The following is a 16714-nucleotide window of genomic DNA, read 5'->3' as shown; positions in this document are numbered from 1 at the left end:
GAGAAACGTTTGAAAATACGGTGGGTGGTGTGAGCAAAGCGTCACCTGGAAGTACTGCTGCGCCGCTGTGGGCTAAGTGCTCGGGTGACGCCCCTAACGCCCCTGACGCCCCTGCCCACTGCCACCTGCCTCTGGCCTCACCTCAATACCCTCAATACGTGACGCCGACTCAGCAAAACACGACGTTGCCTCATTGCCATTTTTTTCCTCCATCTGAGGTGAAACTTGAGTGGCTTTCATTGTCATCATGTTCCTGACTCCTCTGTATTTTTAACTTCCCTCTTCCCAGTAACACGATTTGAGAGGGGAGATGGAAGGGGGTACTACAGATGAGTGTCTTTCCTCGCACAGCATGTAGTCTTAATGATTTACTGGAGGAATCATCACACTACAATACCATACACTGCACTGTAAATGATCATCCTCCATTGCGGTAACTAACATTTCACAGCACTGAAATCACTATGCGGAACCTTTACAAGTAATTGCAAGAGAGAAAGGGGATTTACAAGTATATATTTCTTAATGTCTAGCCAGTTTAATGTTTAGATATAGCTGTAGAACAAAATAAAAGTCCCAGAATGGTTTGTGGTTAAGGAACGATGTGTCAAAAGATAACGAAGTAGTTAACTATTATAACCTGAAGTATCCCCACTCCCTACCCAAACATCATCGCGTCACGCTCTTCACTTTACCGCACGCTCCTCACGCAACACAGAGCCATGTGACCCGCGGTGGCTGGCACTTCTTGTCACTCATTGCACTCGCTCACTCCCGCCACTCAACGCAATGACCTCGTGTGCGGCGCCAAAAAATCCACCGTTCTCTCAACCTTCCACCTGAGTCTGATAAATTTTACGTGATTTCTGCGAGTACTTCCCACATTGCGAATATAATGTTTATGATCTTACGGATTTTATGTAATGCCAAGGCTACGGAACGACTTCCAAAGTATAGTTCGTACTTAACTAACTATTGAGATAAAGATCGGTATTTTGAAACGCCGCTCTTATGAGGATTATTTCCAAAGACCACATATATGATTGGTCAGGTTCTCATGCGTGATTTTTCGCAGTAATGTTTCAGAATCGTTGTTAAAATATCCTAGCTACCCTATCACACCCACGAAATCACCATTATATTCCACGCGAGTCTGTTGAAAGCAGTCGAGTTGAAGCGTCGAAGCGTTTCGGAGTGTGGTCGAAAGTGTTATTAGCGTAACCAGTACCTGTCACTACCTGTCACTAGCGGTAACCCGGATGTCACAGCGCCTACGTGTCACGAGTAAGGAATTCATGTACGGCACAAAAGGTCAAGGCGAGAGAGCTGCTGAGCGCGGAGACAACGGGAGGTTATCATACATCACGACTTGATCTTATGTTGTCACCACTGTTATAGCAAAGCACGAGTGTAGCTTGGGCTCGTATCTCAAACACTTCCTTCTCTCACGCGTACTGTTTTCAAAGGGCACACGGGTCACGCGGCATTCTCACTGGTCTCTTCCTTAGCGATTATGCAGAATTTTTGTTGATCCTTTCAAGTATCACGACACAGTTCAATTTTATTCTTTTATTTTTAAGATTGCATTATTCGTAAGGTTGCATTTGCTATGATGACAGCATTAAAAATCATCTCCAGCTACTTGTCCACTAATATTGCAGCTCTATTAACTCGGTTCTGCTTTATAACAAGAGATTTTATGAAGCTTGGAATTCTCTATAGTACTGAAAGGTATAAGCTATCACTGCCATCGTAAAAGGAAAGAAAAAACATACTTGAAAACCACCGTAATTGCAAGTAGAGTTTCCTAAAAATAGTCGAGGCGAGACGACGAAATGTTTAATACTGCGGCCCTCTGTCCCCCCTTGCGTGTTATGGTGATTGTTGTGGCGACTTGTTTCACTCGCCACACTCACAGTTCATCAGTCAGTCGTAACTCTCGTCGGCGGGGAAATTATTAACGTTGAAATTGCATGAATAGTTTTGAAAATTTTATCACTTTATTACTCAGATGAGTGTTAGCTTCTGGAACCTTCTAAAGCTGACAGCAAATATCTCTCTCTCTCTCTCTCTCTCTCTCTCTCTCTCTCTCTCTCTCTCTCTCTCTCTCTCTCTCTCTCTCTCGAATTATTATGATATTGAATTAACGGCAAGAGAAGCTTTAATCTATGTGGGAAAATAACGGACAATTAATGAGGTAATACAGTTGTCAGCAGTGAGGGCACGCTCCTCACCGTCAGCGGAGATGACGCGGTGTCTGGTGCTTGTCCAAGATGTCAAGAAACCACTCATGGGCATTGCAGTCACTCCCCAGTGGTACTTGATGTGGTGCTGAAGAGGAAATTATTGATATATAAATGAACTACTTCTATATGTATCGTAAAGGTCGTCCAGCTTGTTGCCGCTAATTAAGGTTTGTCGCGTTCAAGGTGAATCGAACGAGGCTCCGGAGCGAGTCAACGAAAGCTTTGTTTGGCCTGGTGGGTTCACGGCCCGTCAGTTCATCTGGCCCGTCAGTTCACAGATGTGCGCGGTCGAGGTAGGTTAGTGGCGTTGCCTTCAAAAGCTCCATTTGTTGGTTGTGAGGCCTGCCTCCACAGCATTGTAGCGTTCATTGGCTTATTCCAGTGATATTTTACGTTAATATTTGATTTTACTGGAGTTGGGTAGGGAAATGAGACGCAGTACATGGCATTTGCTACAGGTTATCTGTTGTGCTTTACAGTTAGTCGGATGGAAGTTGAGAGCAGTGAAATTCGAAGGACTGTGGGATCCGGCAGGACGGCTCTTAACAGGTTTTGTCTGCGGTAGTCGTGACACCGTCGTGACGAGTTTGGTGTGGTAAGTGCGTAGGTCAGAAAAAAAAAAAAAAGTGGATCATTGGGTATTTCATCGCATTTTTAATTTCATTGTAGGGATTTAATCTTGCTTCACATCACAAGGCTTGTTCTGTCATAAAGTCAAAAGCCAGTGATTACCCTAGTAATGTTTAGCTATATTTCTGTTCCTCGTTTCCTCCCGCTATGGCTGCGCATGTTACGTCCATCATGATTAGGTTTACAGGCCCCCCTTTCATTCTCTGACGGCTAATGTGTTGACTAGTGTTAAAACCTCATCCTCCTAGTGTGTTGACTGTTAAAACCTCATTCTCTGCGGCTATTTTGTTTAGAGCCGTAATTACTGTTCTCGTTCTGTGGTTAGCTTTTAGAACCGAAGTTACTGCCCTCATTAATTGATGTGAATTTGAATGACAGTCGGTACAGTATTTTAGTGGGTAGTTTATCAATACTCTCACTTGCGTCTGCGTCCAGACTTCAAACTACGTAAGTCTGCAATGCGTTGGCTTTTGACTGCACTGCTACACGAAAAATTGTAAATATTCAAGTGCTTTCTTATTATAACACTTAACCGATTCTTCCTAAACTCTTCCAGCAAAGTAATGTGTTGTGTTGAGTTTGGGCGGTTAAGAAAGTTAAAAGTAATTGAGAATGGCTCTTCATATAAATGTTTTATTTGAGATGGGGACAGGACCATGAACTAGGTAGTAGAAGTAGGGAACAGAATTCATGTAATATCTCGAACATCATATTGCCTTCGGCCCCCTGTCTTTGACTCGCTCATCAGGCCCTGCATCGTTCTAGGTTAGTGGCAGGAAGATTCCTGCTGAGTCGCGGGTGGTCATCAGCGTCCTGGTAGCTGATGGGGTGTAGATCGCCGCAGTTGTAGATTTGCCTTGCAGTCCTATTACAGTCTGTGGTGGTATTCTTTACTGTGATTTCTTGGTTTAATTTTGTATTGATTGGGAATTCTTACCCTCGTTCTAGACCTCGTTCTAGAAATGTGATAAAAATATTTTAAGGAGCGTAATTTAGGGAGCAAATTACTTTTAATTACTTGGGGACGTCTTATAAATTTAGTATTTTAGCTTAATATCACCACATGGGTGAAAGATCATGATAAATTTTCTTCTGCCTTCCGAATGGAGATACTTCTGTATTCCAGCTGTGTTTGTACAGTAAGGGTTTCCAGTGTCAGACTCTGTAGCGTTGCGAGTAACGAGCTTCCTGTTGTTGTAAGAGTTCTCAGGACTCCCCCATTGTTATATATATATGTATGTATATATATATATATATATATATATATATATATATATATATATATATATATATATATATATATATATATATATATATATATATATATATATATATATATATATATATATATATATATATATATATATATATATATATATATATATTATATTACATCCCCTCCCCTCCGAAATCTATTATGCCTGCTCTACGGCCAGTACTTGAGCTATTGTAAATCAGTAGAAATGAGGTATTGTACATCTAGAATATAAACAAAATTAGAGATCTAACAAGTTTTTACTGAGGATATAGAGACAATAGCCTCTCAATGGCACTTGTATAAATGTAACAATCCAAGACATGCTCACCACTCTTATCCCAGATGCACACCTCCAATGAACAAACTGCTGTGCCTCACTGCACAACTGCACGGCTTCTGCATCTGATGATTGGTATTGGCAAAATACAACCTCCCCCATGACACACCTACTTATTGTTCTGTGAGTAACTCCCCTCTTGTGGGTGTAGGCATGGCATGGGATTGGAATGCTGCTGCAGCAACTTTCTTCCATTGCATTGCCACCCCATGGTGAGTGCCAACTATGTATTCATCAGTCATGTTCATACGGTCGGTCTCAAGCACGCCTCCTCCTATCTACATGCAGCAAGCAATACCCTCCTATACATGATCACAAGCAATCCTATAAACCTTGTCTTGTAAAGTGACCCGGAAGCTGAGGACACCATGTGATGGCAAGCAGACACATTGTGTGATAGCAAGCAATCACCTCTGGTCTGTCACAACAGCTGCCTCAACGAATGTCTCTTGTTACAGTTCAGTTGGTGTAACATTGTGACGGCACAGCTGCTGCTGTCAGACACGTGGCTGTGCTGGATTAGCATGGATACAGTTTCCCACCTCCACTACACAACCAGGCAGCTGTGTGATGGTCACTTGCATGTACATTTTGAAAGTAACAACTTTAAACACTGTAGCAAACATGATTCAAAAACTATATCATTTATCCTTTGTCAAACAGAATGCTGCTATCACTGTAACATGAGTGCTGCTGCTTTCTTAAATACTGAATATAAAGCTGTAACACCATTATAAAACCACGAGTGCCTTGTGCTACTGGGCCAACTGTAATGAAAATTTCACAAACTTACAATAGGAAATCTGGTTATTTGACTTGTTGTTCTGTCCCTTTTAAGCATTTGTTACCGCTAATCCACAAACAGTATGCCTAACCAAGTCATGTCCTTGTAGCCATCGGGAAAAGTATACACATCAAATGACAATCTCCACAAGGGAGGTAAAGATGTGGTATTTATACGAGTACAAAAGACATTCACACTCGTATTCACAAGGTTTCCTTCACATCTTGGCTTCCAAGGGAGAGATGACTGATCCTCACTGCCAACATCAGAGCTGCAAAAAGATAATAGTTTAATTTAAATGAATAAATTGCTATATTAATAGTAATTCAATAGCAAAATATTTGCCACAGTATGGATTACACAATATGGATTAGTTTACTAAAGGTGCATCCACACAGTCGAACATTGTCGGACACCCACTATTACCATATCACAAGAGAAAGCAGGATGACGTCGTAAACGTTGAAACGAGGGAAGTTCATATGGTAACGGTGGTACCAGATGAAGCTGCAAACTCACTTCACCGGGCCAAAACCCAGCAGACCACGTTCGAAGCTGATGTCTGCTGGCAACACAGGTATGCAATTATGTCGGTGTTAGTGTGGGCTCGGGAGACAAGTGGTTGTTGCCAGCGTCTAGTGCAGTACATTATAACCATGTTGCACAAAAAATGCAATGTGCAGCATGATAATTGTTGCACTGAGGAGGACAAGGTGAGAAGAAGGGAATGATGCAGGGACTGCGTTACAATAAAAATGAAAAGGAAAGCCATGTAACCATTTTACATGAACCCAAAATTGGTCATGAATCTGACTTTATAAACTGTATGCGGATGGACCCGGACACCCTCTACGATTTATATACTGGAGAAGGTAAAACTTCTGAAAACGAAGCAGGGCACCTGTATGAGGAAGAGCAGCGTCCGAGATTCCGAAACTACGAACGTGGGCAGTGTCCATTACACCGCCTTAGTGCTCGCTTCTGACGTCACCAACACTCCTATAATATTCATATCGCTATTTGGTGACAGTGGGTGTTCGATGGACAGTGTTTGACCGTGTGGACGCACCCTAAAAGATGCTTGGGAAGTTTACTGAGTACTGACAACTGAGAGCCTCAGGAACACCATTCTCTTGGTGCTGGTTCACCCAAGTCTTGTTACGAACAACTCCACATTTTACTCGAAAGGTCACTCATTGAGCTCAGGATACGGTGTTCATGAAGCCTCTTACACCACAACACCATCAGTATATCAGCATGTCAGAAACTGAGTGCATTTTTTTTCATTTGAATGGAGCTGTATATTATCAGCTAATCAAGCCTGTGTTATGACAAGTGTACTTAACAACAATATACTGCAATGGGTGCTGGTATGTTTACTGGGAATGAACACTGGAGCACACAGGTAAAAAAAAAAAAAGTGATCTTGGAGTAGGAGCAAGTTTAACTTGAAACTTATACCTCTGATGGAGAGTTTGAGGAGTCACCTTATACACACAACTGTTTAAGACGTCTATTTACCATGATCCGTTTCTGATCACTGATCTGGCCACGCAGCCCGTGTTCTATTTGCATACTGATCTGGATTTACCCCAATCCAGATCATGATCTGGGTGATCTGGGTTCGGAGATAGGTTACAGCAGATGTATGAGGCTTGCTGAAACTGCTGGCGGCGGCCATATTAGTGGCTGAGCAGCCTCTACTGGGGACTTGTGTAGGGGAATGCACAGCAAGAAAATGGCTGATATGTCTGAGGAACAAAGTGAATGGTACTGAATAATTGCAGAAAGCTGCTGTGGACACAATGTGAATAGCGGTGGTGACATGCCAGAAACAAGGGTGATGTTGTAAGCCACACCAAGGTTTGGTTTAATGGCTTCTGATTATAATTACATGGCCATTAGCGCCTCTACCAATGACTACATGATGAGGCAAAGGAAGATAGTACTTGTTCAGTCCAAAATAATACATCTCTACTTTGGAAGTGCCTCAGTAATGGTGTCAATAGTGTCAGCACGCGGGCCAGGCCAGCCTCACATTACGTCCAAATATTTTGTCATTTTACCATTCTGTACCACAGCGAGTACTTTCAGCATGCTGTGTGTGAAGAGAGCTTTGCGTGAAACTTTTTTATACAATGTTCACGGTCAGGCATGGAACCTAGTCTCACGCTGCGTGAGTAGGCACATGGCTGGGCCTCACTGGTGGGCTGCTCGGCTCAACTTCCTCCGGAAATGTACATTAGGCTGTAGTCCTCATTGACACTTCCTTAGAGCACAGTAGCGAGCATCAACAGTCTGCCGCTTGTGACAGCTGGGCAGCGACATGCTTGTGTTGTTATTGTTTTGATCAGTAATGGCTGCGAGCGTTCTCTGTAACCCGAGCGAATCCAGATCAGACACAGATCCGAATCAATGATCTAAAGCTGATCAGTGTTGTAAATAAAAGGCACCTTTAGGAAGATGTGTGCATCTCAGTTAGCAAAGTGCCTAGAACTTACCTAAGAGATGGACTGTGAATAGCAGTGATTTCCTCCTTCATCAGTCTTCATGGGAAAAGAAACAAAAGCCAGAAAGTAGTTCAGAAATAACCAGAACACCCCGCAACATCAGGGAGGCACCCATAGTGGCTGGTAAGGAGCAGGCGTGGACAAGGAAGGCCAGAAGAATCCTCCACACTCAACTCAGGAACAATTGTTACTTGAATCATCTAGAATGAATTTGCTTCATCAGTTAATGTGGATAACAATGACAAAACACCAAAAGTACTTCCTGATTCATCCCATGTCTCAATAAACAGATCCAATACAAGTATAATAAACAGACATTTCCACACAAATTCTTCTAAATGTGCCTTTGATATGCATATAAATAAAAAAATAAAAAAAATCCCATTATTTTTAATAGGGGCAGGGAAAATTAATCCAATAACAACATAATAAACATTTTTCTCACTGTCGTCCTGAAAAATCCCCCAAAACTCCACTTCCCATCCACCGTTTTCTCCAGTAGAACACTGTGTAATAGTGTGTATATACTAAACCTGTATTTTCTCACTGCTGAATGCACCCAGCAAATACTACTTTTCTTTTTTCTCACTGTTCGTAAAGACTCGACGCTGACGTAAATGTACGAAAGTATTGCGCTGTACGATAACCTGACACGAGAGAGAGAGAGAGAGAGAGAGAGAGAGAGAGAGAGAGAGAGAGAGAGAGAGAGAGAGAGAGAGAGACCTTTTTAGACTTTTTACTTATGGGATTTACGAAAGTGGGAAAAAACACGATAGAATAAAAATGACAATAAACTGTTTGTGTGTGTGTGTGTGAACTATAAGGAAAAAACTCGCCACAATGGACCTGCAGACATAACTCGTCTCGTTCACTCAGTACAGCAGACTCGTGACTGCTTATTATTTCTCGGTCGTAAAAGAAACACGCGGCATAAATTTATGATCAGGCTAGAGCGGGGCAGATGAGTGTTGCTGTGATAGTGTTGCTGGTGGCAAGGAAAATTCTCTCTCTCTCTCTCTCTCTCTCTCTCTCTCTCTCTCTCTCTCTCTGGCGAAAATAGAAACTATATAAAAGAATATGATGGCCTATTTTTTTTTTTTTTTTTTTTTTGTGGGGTGGGGGAGAGGAGGGTTCCATACGAAATGCAGTGTATGAGAGTGTGAGTAAAAAAAAAAAACGAGGTAATAAAACTACACATATGATTGTCTGCTGCAGAACATCTGGGGGATCGGATGGTGCGCTCAAAAACAACATGGACATCGGGACCGATTTCCCTGACAAGTAGTAGCATACCGTTTGCATGTCAAGCAACGATTTGGAACGTTCACCTCACTTGGCACAAAAATAAAATATATAATATATTATGTCTTTCTATTTCCGTCTTTCGTTCGCGTGTTGGTGTGTATGTGGTGCAGTGCGTGGCCCAAAACTCGGCTGCACATGTGGAGATGCGTGCGTGAGGCGGGTGGCTGGGAGCAAAACGAGGCCCAGACCCACAAGAGTGGCGGCCTCCGACACTCAATACGGAGATAGCAGCAAGCCAACATGAGTCTGGCATCAAGAACACCAGCACGTTCCCTCACCACGGAGCAGAGGCCCAAACCTTAGGAGGCGGTAACTGGAAGTGACAAGACTGACGCTCCCAAAAGGTATTCCAGACTGGAAGGTGCCCAACATGCGGAGCCCAAACAGAGATGAGTTCTGGCTGGACAAGTCACTAACACATCATTTGAGATTAGACTTGGTGGTATATACGTAATGTTATATTGGCACGCCTTTAAATCATTCAATATGGCAGCTGCGTATATAGATAAGAGCCCACGAAAAAAAAAATATTAATGTCCCTTCTTAAAATCATGCTTGATACGTTTTTTTTTTTTTTTTTTTTTTAAGGAAAGAGAACGAGAGGAAGCATTGCAGACGAGGAAATCGGTCTAGGGCTCATGATAGAAGGTAGGACAGTGAGAAAGGGCAATGCGTGGCAGCTTGAGCCAACACGGCCAACACGGTCAAGAAGTGACACGTGGATTTGAGTCAGTCAGTATATCAGGATGAGTTACTGACGTGTGAGACTTATCTTTCGCTCTCTAGTCGGCAGGAATGGCATGCTGTCTACACGAAAGAATAAACAGCAGCAAACCTACTGGTCCTATCTGGCTTGGATCGACCATGGAAAGAGGAAAACCACTACAACCACGACCAGACAAGACAAGCGGACACATGCAAAGCAAAGCAAAACCGCGCGCTACAAGACAAGAAACCACATTTCAGCAACTTAAATAAAAATCGTATTATAAAACAACATACACTTAACAAAACTATCAAAAACCACTTTTCTACCACAAACAGCAATAAGCATAGAAGATGGTATAAGGAAACACCTTTTTTTTTTTTCCTGGCCTTTCAATACGAGGCTGTAAGATGGAAGCTGGCTGCCGCGGTACATGAGGCAGGTCTTTTGTACAACCTAGCGCGCTCTGGGCCACTAACAATTTTGCCGGTGGTTTTTGGTCCGGCAGAGTGCTTGGGGGTACAAAACCATAACAGCTCAATTCTTTTGATAGGAACAAAAGGGGAAGATATGCAGAGTACTTTTAAGAATAGCTTTGCATTTATGGGTTATAATTAATCTCTTTTAATGGCTCTTTCAGCAATAGATCTTGAAACTGTGCCTCCAACGAAACCCTGGGCTCCTTCACCCTCAAGCCCAACATCTCAGCCTACACCATCCAGCCCAACACCCTCTCATCCTTACCACACCCATTCCACAACTTACCCCACAACACCGCTCTCACACGCAAATTCAACAGCTCCTGACACAACATGCAAGGCAATCATATACTATGGCCAGACAGTTTACAATGGACACAATGCCTTTTACTGGAAGGAGTCTGATCAGCCAAATACTACTCCTGTCCTGGTAACTCCAAGTATGTTTGAGTTTTCTTTAAGTGTTACCCTCTGTTATAAGTGAAACAAGAAAGGTTTATTTCATCTTTTATGTATAATGAAGCAAGCAAAAGAGGAAGGCATCCATGGCATTTCCAGTAGCTATATTTTGTTGCAGATCATACCACCTTCATTACTCTTTCAATGCAGATAAATAATTGGTTTTATGAAATGCATCAGTATGTTTCCCTGTTACTAATGAATCAGATTTACAGAAGACCGCTGTACATGTATGCACTACTCATAAGTCACATTTTGTTACAGGCCACACCAGAATCATCACTTATGGAATGAAGTCAATCAACATTACCTGCAAACTACCTCAAGGCATCAACTCCCAACAGCTCACTGTTGATGCAAGTGACATTACGAAGCTGGCAGCGAGTGGGGCAAGGACATTAGTCATTCAGTTTAAGGTAAGACTAGTAGCAAATAATCAAATCTGAATCACAATGTGGTGATCTACTTACTATCTCCTTCAATGATTGCTTTAACTAAATTATACTTTCATCTTACATTACAACACTGACTGGTTCCATCTTCAATACACTTATCTCCCACTTTCCTCCCAGACTGCATCCCCTGACCTTGTGAGCACCAACTACAATCCTCTCTCATGGCAGCCAAGTGACGGCAGCCAGGGCAGCCCGATACTCCTGGATGCGAGTGAAGTCAAATGCGTACAGACATTGAAATAAGTCAACACAACCTGCTCCTTTACATTTCACCTTGCATACATATATGTGACACCAGTTTCTTGCATGATGAATCTTTAATAGTTTTCTGTAACACTACTGGTTTCTATGATGAGGTTTCATGCATTTTTTTCCCAAATGATTTGACAACCATGAATGGACTGTGCGATGCACGTAGTAAGTGATATGAACATGATATTTTCTGTGCTACGAACATTTGAGATTGATGTATGTGAGGTTCTAGCATTCAGCCAGGATCTTCATTTCTTTGTCTCTGAATTGCTTGCTGTGAGATCTTGGTGTTCGCAAGTTAATCTTTACAAGCTTCCTCTCCTCACCAGAGTTACCATCATGAAAGTACAGTTCACCCACAAGTCCTCAGGCAAGCCATGCTTCATGCTTCTCCTTCCTACTTTGAGTACATTGACATATACAATGTGACAAAGAGGTATTTTGTTACTGTACATTCAGTGTTGACAATCTTTTTCAATTATCAGTGTGATGTTTCAAATTAATTTTCCATTTGTTCTTGAGATTGGTTCCAGGCATCAATATAATTCACTGATGATATATTGTTTGATAGATTTATGTGTTTTCAGAAAAATATTTAAGTATGTGGCAAATCCAAATACTTTAGAGAATATTTGGGTTTGAAAATGAATAAAAAATTTTTTTATCTACATATCACATTTGTACCTCTCTCTCTCTCTCTCTCTCTCTCTCTCTCTCTCTCTCTCTCTCTCTCTCTCTCTCTCTCTCTCTCTCTCTCACCTCACTTAACCTAACCTAACCTAACCTAACCTCACTTAACCTAACGTAACCTAACCTAACCTAACACCCACAGAGGAACACACGGACAAGCAAGGTGTTATTCGGCAGTCTGATCCTGGACCTGCTCGGCTTGAAGGTGGTGCTTCCCGTGTCTCCTGCTCTCCTCGACTGTTACTCCAAGCACAACACCAGCGGCTTGTATTCCTCTCAGCTCTCCTGTGTGACTTATTACCAGCATATCATCGGTTTTGCTGCGAGGTTCCATTCTGTCTTGTTTGGTAATTAAGTGGGTTTGTTGTGTTTTGTATTGGTTTATATATTTTTAGCTTGTTTTTATTATTATTTTTTCAATTTTTTTTATCCTATTATCTATTTATTTATTTTTTGTTTGTTTGTTTGTTTACAGGGTGTGTGTGTGTTTGTGTTCCTGCTGTTCAATATTGCAGCTTGTTTTCTTTATTATTGTTATTTTGTGTTTTATTCTATTTCAGTGTTCTGAGGGAGTCTTCAGGTGTTTTTGGGGTGTTTTGGGGTGTTTTTGGAGTGTTTTGGGGTGTTTTTGGTGTGTTGTGAAGTGTTTTGATGTGTTTTGGGGTGGTTAAGGGGTGTTTTGAAGTGTTTTGTGGTGTTGTGGAGGTGTTTTGGGATTTTTGGTGTGTTTTAAAGTGTTTTGGGATGTTTTTGGAATGTTTTGATGTGTTTTGAGATGTTTAGGAGTATTTTTGGAGTATTTTGGTGTGTTTTTGGAGTGTTTTGGGATGTGTTTGTAGTGTTTTGGGGTGTTTTGGGGTATTTTGAAGGTGTTTTGGTGTGTTTTTGGAGTGTTTTGGGGTATTTTGGGATGTTTTGGTGTGTTTTGGGTTATTTTGAGAGTGTTTTGGTGTGTTTTTGGAGTGTTTCTGGGTGTTTTGGAATATTTTGAGGGTGTTTAAAGGTGTTGTGGTAGTTTAAAATATATTGTTAGTTTACTTTTTTTTTACTTTTTATTTTCTTATGCATTATTTTATTTCTTATTTATATTGTGGTGTGTTGTCGGTGTGTCCTAACCTAACCTAACCAGCCTACCCTCTCCTAACCTCCCCTCAACCCACAGGCACTGATTGGTGTGACATTCAGCATAGGCTTCACCGTCGGGCACACTGTGGGGGCTGCGTTCTCCCGCTGGGGAAGTACTGGGTGGTTCGCGGCCTCGGCTGTCTACGCACGCACTCTCACTGTGGCTAACATAATATTCTTTGCTGTCTTCTTCCAGGAATCGCTGCCTGAGGTGTGTGTGTGTGTGTGTGTGTGTGTGTGTGTGTGTGTCTCTCTTTTTTTTTTTTATGTATATTTTTTTTGTTTTTGTATAATTTTTGCTTATTTTTTTTCCTTTCATTTTTTCTTTCTTTGCTTATTTTGTAATTTGTTTGTATTTCCTTGTGTCTCTGAATGTTGTTAAAGAGAGGTGCATTGTGAGTAAAGCATCATTTTCTCTTTCCTTTCCTCATTTCTTTACTTTTCCCTCTTATTCCTTCCTTTCTGTCATCATTACAAACCCTTTCTATTCATTACAAACCCTTTCTCTCATTTTCCTTACCATAAACCATCAAAACATCTTAACAATCTCATTTAAATCACTTTTCTTTTCATTATCATCTGTTTGTTTACATTCTCTTGCTTTCTTTCACTTATTAATTCATTACACTCCTGTTTGTGTGTTTAGGAATGTTTTGAGATATTTTGGGGTGTTTTGGAGGTGTTTTGGGGTGTTTTTTCAAGTGTTTTGAGGTAAATAGTCTGGTTTTGGGTATATTTGTCTGTTTTTGTCTGTTTTTTGGGTTTTGGAGGTGTTTTGGGGGTGTTTTTGCAAGTGTTTTGAGGTAAATTGTCTTTTTTGGGTATTTTTTGGGTTTTGGAGATGTTTTGGGGGTGTTTTTGCAAGTGTTTTGAGGTAAATTGTCTTTTTTGGGTATTATTGGGGTTTTGGAGGTGTTTTTTCGTGTTTTGAGGTAAATTGTCTTTTTTTGGGTATTATTGGGGTTTTGGAGGTGTTTTGGGGATGTTTTTTCAAGTGTTTTGAGGTAAATTGTCTGTTTTTGGGTGTTTAATGGTGTTTTGGGAGTGTTTTGCAAGTTTTTGAGGTAAATAGTGTGTTTTGGGGTGTTTAATGGTGTTTTGAGAGTGTTTTGCAAGTGTTTTGAGGTAAATAGTGTGTTTTGGGGTGTTTAATTTTGTTTTGGGAGTGTTTTGCAAGTGTTTTGAGGTAAATAGTGTTTTGGGGTGTTTAATGGTGTCTTGGTGGTGTTTCAGGGTTATATAGGGGTGTTTGGGGGTGATCTAGGGTAAGTAGTGTTATCAAGGCTGTAGTGGAAGTTACTGTGGGTTTTCAAAGGGTGTTTCCATGGTGATTCACTTGTATTTTATCCCTTGTACAGTAAAACTCCCTTTCCCTGAGTTGGCAACACTGTTTGTTTACGTTCGCTGTTGTCTCGTCGTGTGTGAGTCAGATTTGTGTCTTGTTCTTCCACCGCAGGGCAGAAGGAGGAGGGACATCGGTGCCAGTTTGACCGAGGCTTGGGAGGTGATCAATCCTAGGGCTCTGTTCTCCGTCAGCTGTGTCAAGGGCCTGGGCAGAGAAGGTGTGTGTGTGTGTGTTTGTATGTTCAGTATTGTGTGTTTGTTCGTGTTTGTAGTATTGTGTGTGTGTGTGTGTGTGTGTGTGTGTGTACTAGCAAATATTCCCTTATGTTTACTCCTGAAACACACACACACACACACACACACACACACACACACACACACACACCACCTCCCGTTCCTCCTCCTCCTCCTCTCCCTTCATTCATACACACACACACACACACACACACACACACCACCTCCTGTTCCTCCTCCTCCTCCTCTCCCTTCATTCATACACACACACACACACACACACACACACACACACACACACACACACACACACACACACACACACTACCTCCCGTTCCTCCTCCTCCTCCTCTCCCTTCATTCATAAACATCTGTCTTTCTCTCTCTCTGTAGAACGCATGAAATTAATACAACTTAGCCGAGTTTACTTCCTCTACCTGTTCCTGTATTCCAGCCTGGAGTTAACGCTGATCTTCGCGACCCACCACAAGCATAGTTACGACTCGTTGGCGCAGGACCGCAAGTTTTCCTTCCTGGGCCTGGTCATGGCAATTACACAGAGAGGGTTTATGCGAAGTGTTAAGACTGGAACTGAAAAAGCAACTGCCAATTAGGTATGGTGTGTTCTGGGGTGTGTGTGTGTGTGTGTGTGTGTGTGTGTGTTGGAGAGGGTTTGTGTGTGTGTGTGGCCGGGAAAGGGTTGCCTGTGTGTGTGTTTTCAAGGGTGTTTTCATGGTTCGAGTTTAACAGGGTGTAGTGGAAGTTACTGAGGTTTTCAAGGGTGTTTTTCTTGGTTCTTGTTTAACAGGGTGTAGTGGAAGTTACTGGGGTTTTCAAGGGTGTTTTCATGGTTTTTGTTTAACAGGGTGTAGTGGAAGTTACTGGGGTTTTCAAGGGTGTTTTCATGGTTTTAGTCTAACAGGCTGTAGTGCAAGTTACTGGGGTTTTCAAGGATGTTTTCATGGTTCTAGTTTAATGGGCTGTAGTGGAAGTTCCTGAGGTTTACAAAGTATATTTTCAAATCTATATTTTTACTGTGTAGAATTACAATATAAAACAACAGGATTTATCAGTAACAGTTTAAGTAACAATTAGTTTAAGATCATATTATTTTCTTTTCCTTGCATTTAATCATTGTATGCCTGTATCTAATTCATGTTGGTTTCACAGGCACACACCTACATTGTGATGCAGCTCCTTGGAGGTGGAGAGCTGGCTGCCTCAGAGGATCAGGAAACACGAGAGGTTCACAGAGGCTCGCCTCGGGCTTCGGTCGTCGTGAGGAACCTGGTGTCAGCAGTTCACTACGTGCACAGGAAAAGCATCAGTGTTCACGGAGACCTAAAGCCAGACAGGGGTGAAAAGGGTTGGTGTTGAGGATAGACAGAAAAGAAAAGAAAGGAAAGGTAAAAAAAGGAAGTTTTTTTGCATTGATTTTCCATCTGCTTATTTTAAAGAATTTATTGCATGGAATATTATTGATCTCCATCATTTGTATGGCCTTTATAATAAAAAGTATGAATTTATTCCATTCAGATATTATCCTTCTCCGAGGCCATTCTAATCTAAACATCTTTTCACGGAATCTCTTGTTCAAGGATTCTTCTGAAGATTCAGTTATTAAGATTGTGGATTTTGGGTTTGCACATTTGATGCCTGACAAGGAAAAGGATGGCAGCACGAAGACACCGTGCTTCACTGTTCACTATGCAGCGCCAGAAGTGTTGCTGCAAGCTGTGCAGTGCAGAAGGGAGCAAATGGTACCGCTTGAACATTCATGCACTGGTTGAGTATCTTGTGTGTAATTTTATGATGAAAGGTTTTTAATGCAGGGACAGTTGTTTATAGGCATTTTTACATTATTTTTAGTGTACAACCATCCAAAAGGCATTTAGCTCAG

The 16714-nt window shown here is 41.6% G+C and overlaps 2 protein-coding genes across 3 annotated transcripts in view; both read left to right on the top strand.

Annotated features, from left to right (window-relative positions):
* LOC135090839 (N-acetylgalactosamine kinase-like) overlaps positions 1-10434 on the top strand; it is a 45789-nt gene extending 35355 nt beyond the window's left edge. The window contains exon 10 of the transcript XR_010262139.1: positions 10417-10434. The gene's annotated coding sequence lies outside the window, so the exon portion shown is untranslated. The remainder of the gene's footprint in view (positions 1-10416) is intronic.
* LOC135090844 (mucin-2-like) lies at positions 2462-16340 on the top strand. 2 transcript variants are annotated; one of them, XM_063987942.1, is made up of 12 exons: positions 2462-2539; positions 2726-2841; positions 8981-9414; positions 9659-9718; positions 9857-10695; positions 10979-11130; positions 11287-11857; positions 12254-12458; positions 13274-13447; positions 14693-14798; positions 15269-15428; positions 15985-16340. In XM_063987942.1, exons 5-7 carry the CDS (start codon positions 10404-10406, stop codon positions 11410-11412), a joined length of 570 nt encoding a protein of 189 aa, XP_063844012.1. In that variant the 5' UTR covers positions 2462-2539; positions 2726-2841; positions 8981-9414; positions 9659-9718; positions 9857-10403; the 3' UTR covers positions 11413-11857; positions 12254-12458; positions 13274-13447; positions 14693-14798; positions 15269-15428; positions 15985-16340. The 2 variants fall into 2 exon arrangements, with proteins under 2 accessions (XP_063844012.1, XP_063844013.1); XM_063987943.1 differs by having other exon boundaries at positions 2525-2543.
* The last annotated feature ends 374 nt before the right edge of the window (positions 16341-16714 follow it).

The sequence above is a fragment of the Scylla paramamosain genome, chromosome 36 (genome assembly GCF_035594125.1).
Source record: "Scylla paramamosain isolate STU-SP2022 chromosome 36, ASM3559412v1, whole genome shotgun sequence".
Classification (NCBI taxonomy): domain Eukaryota; kingdom Metazoa; phylum Arthropoda; class Malacostraca; order Decapoda; family Portunidae; genus Scylla; species Scylla paramamosain.
The sequence above is the reverse complement of the archived record's forward strand: the minus strand, read 5'-3'. Positions and strand labels throughout refer to the sequence as shown.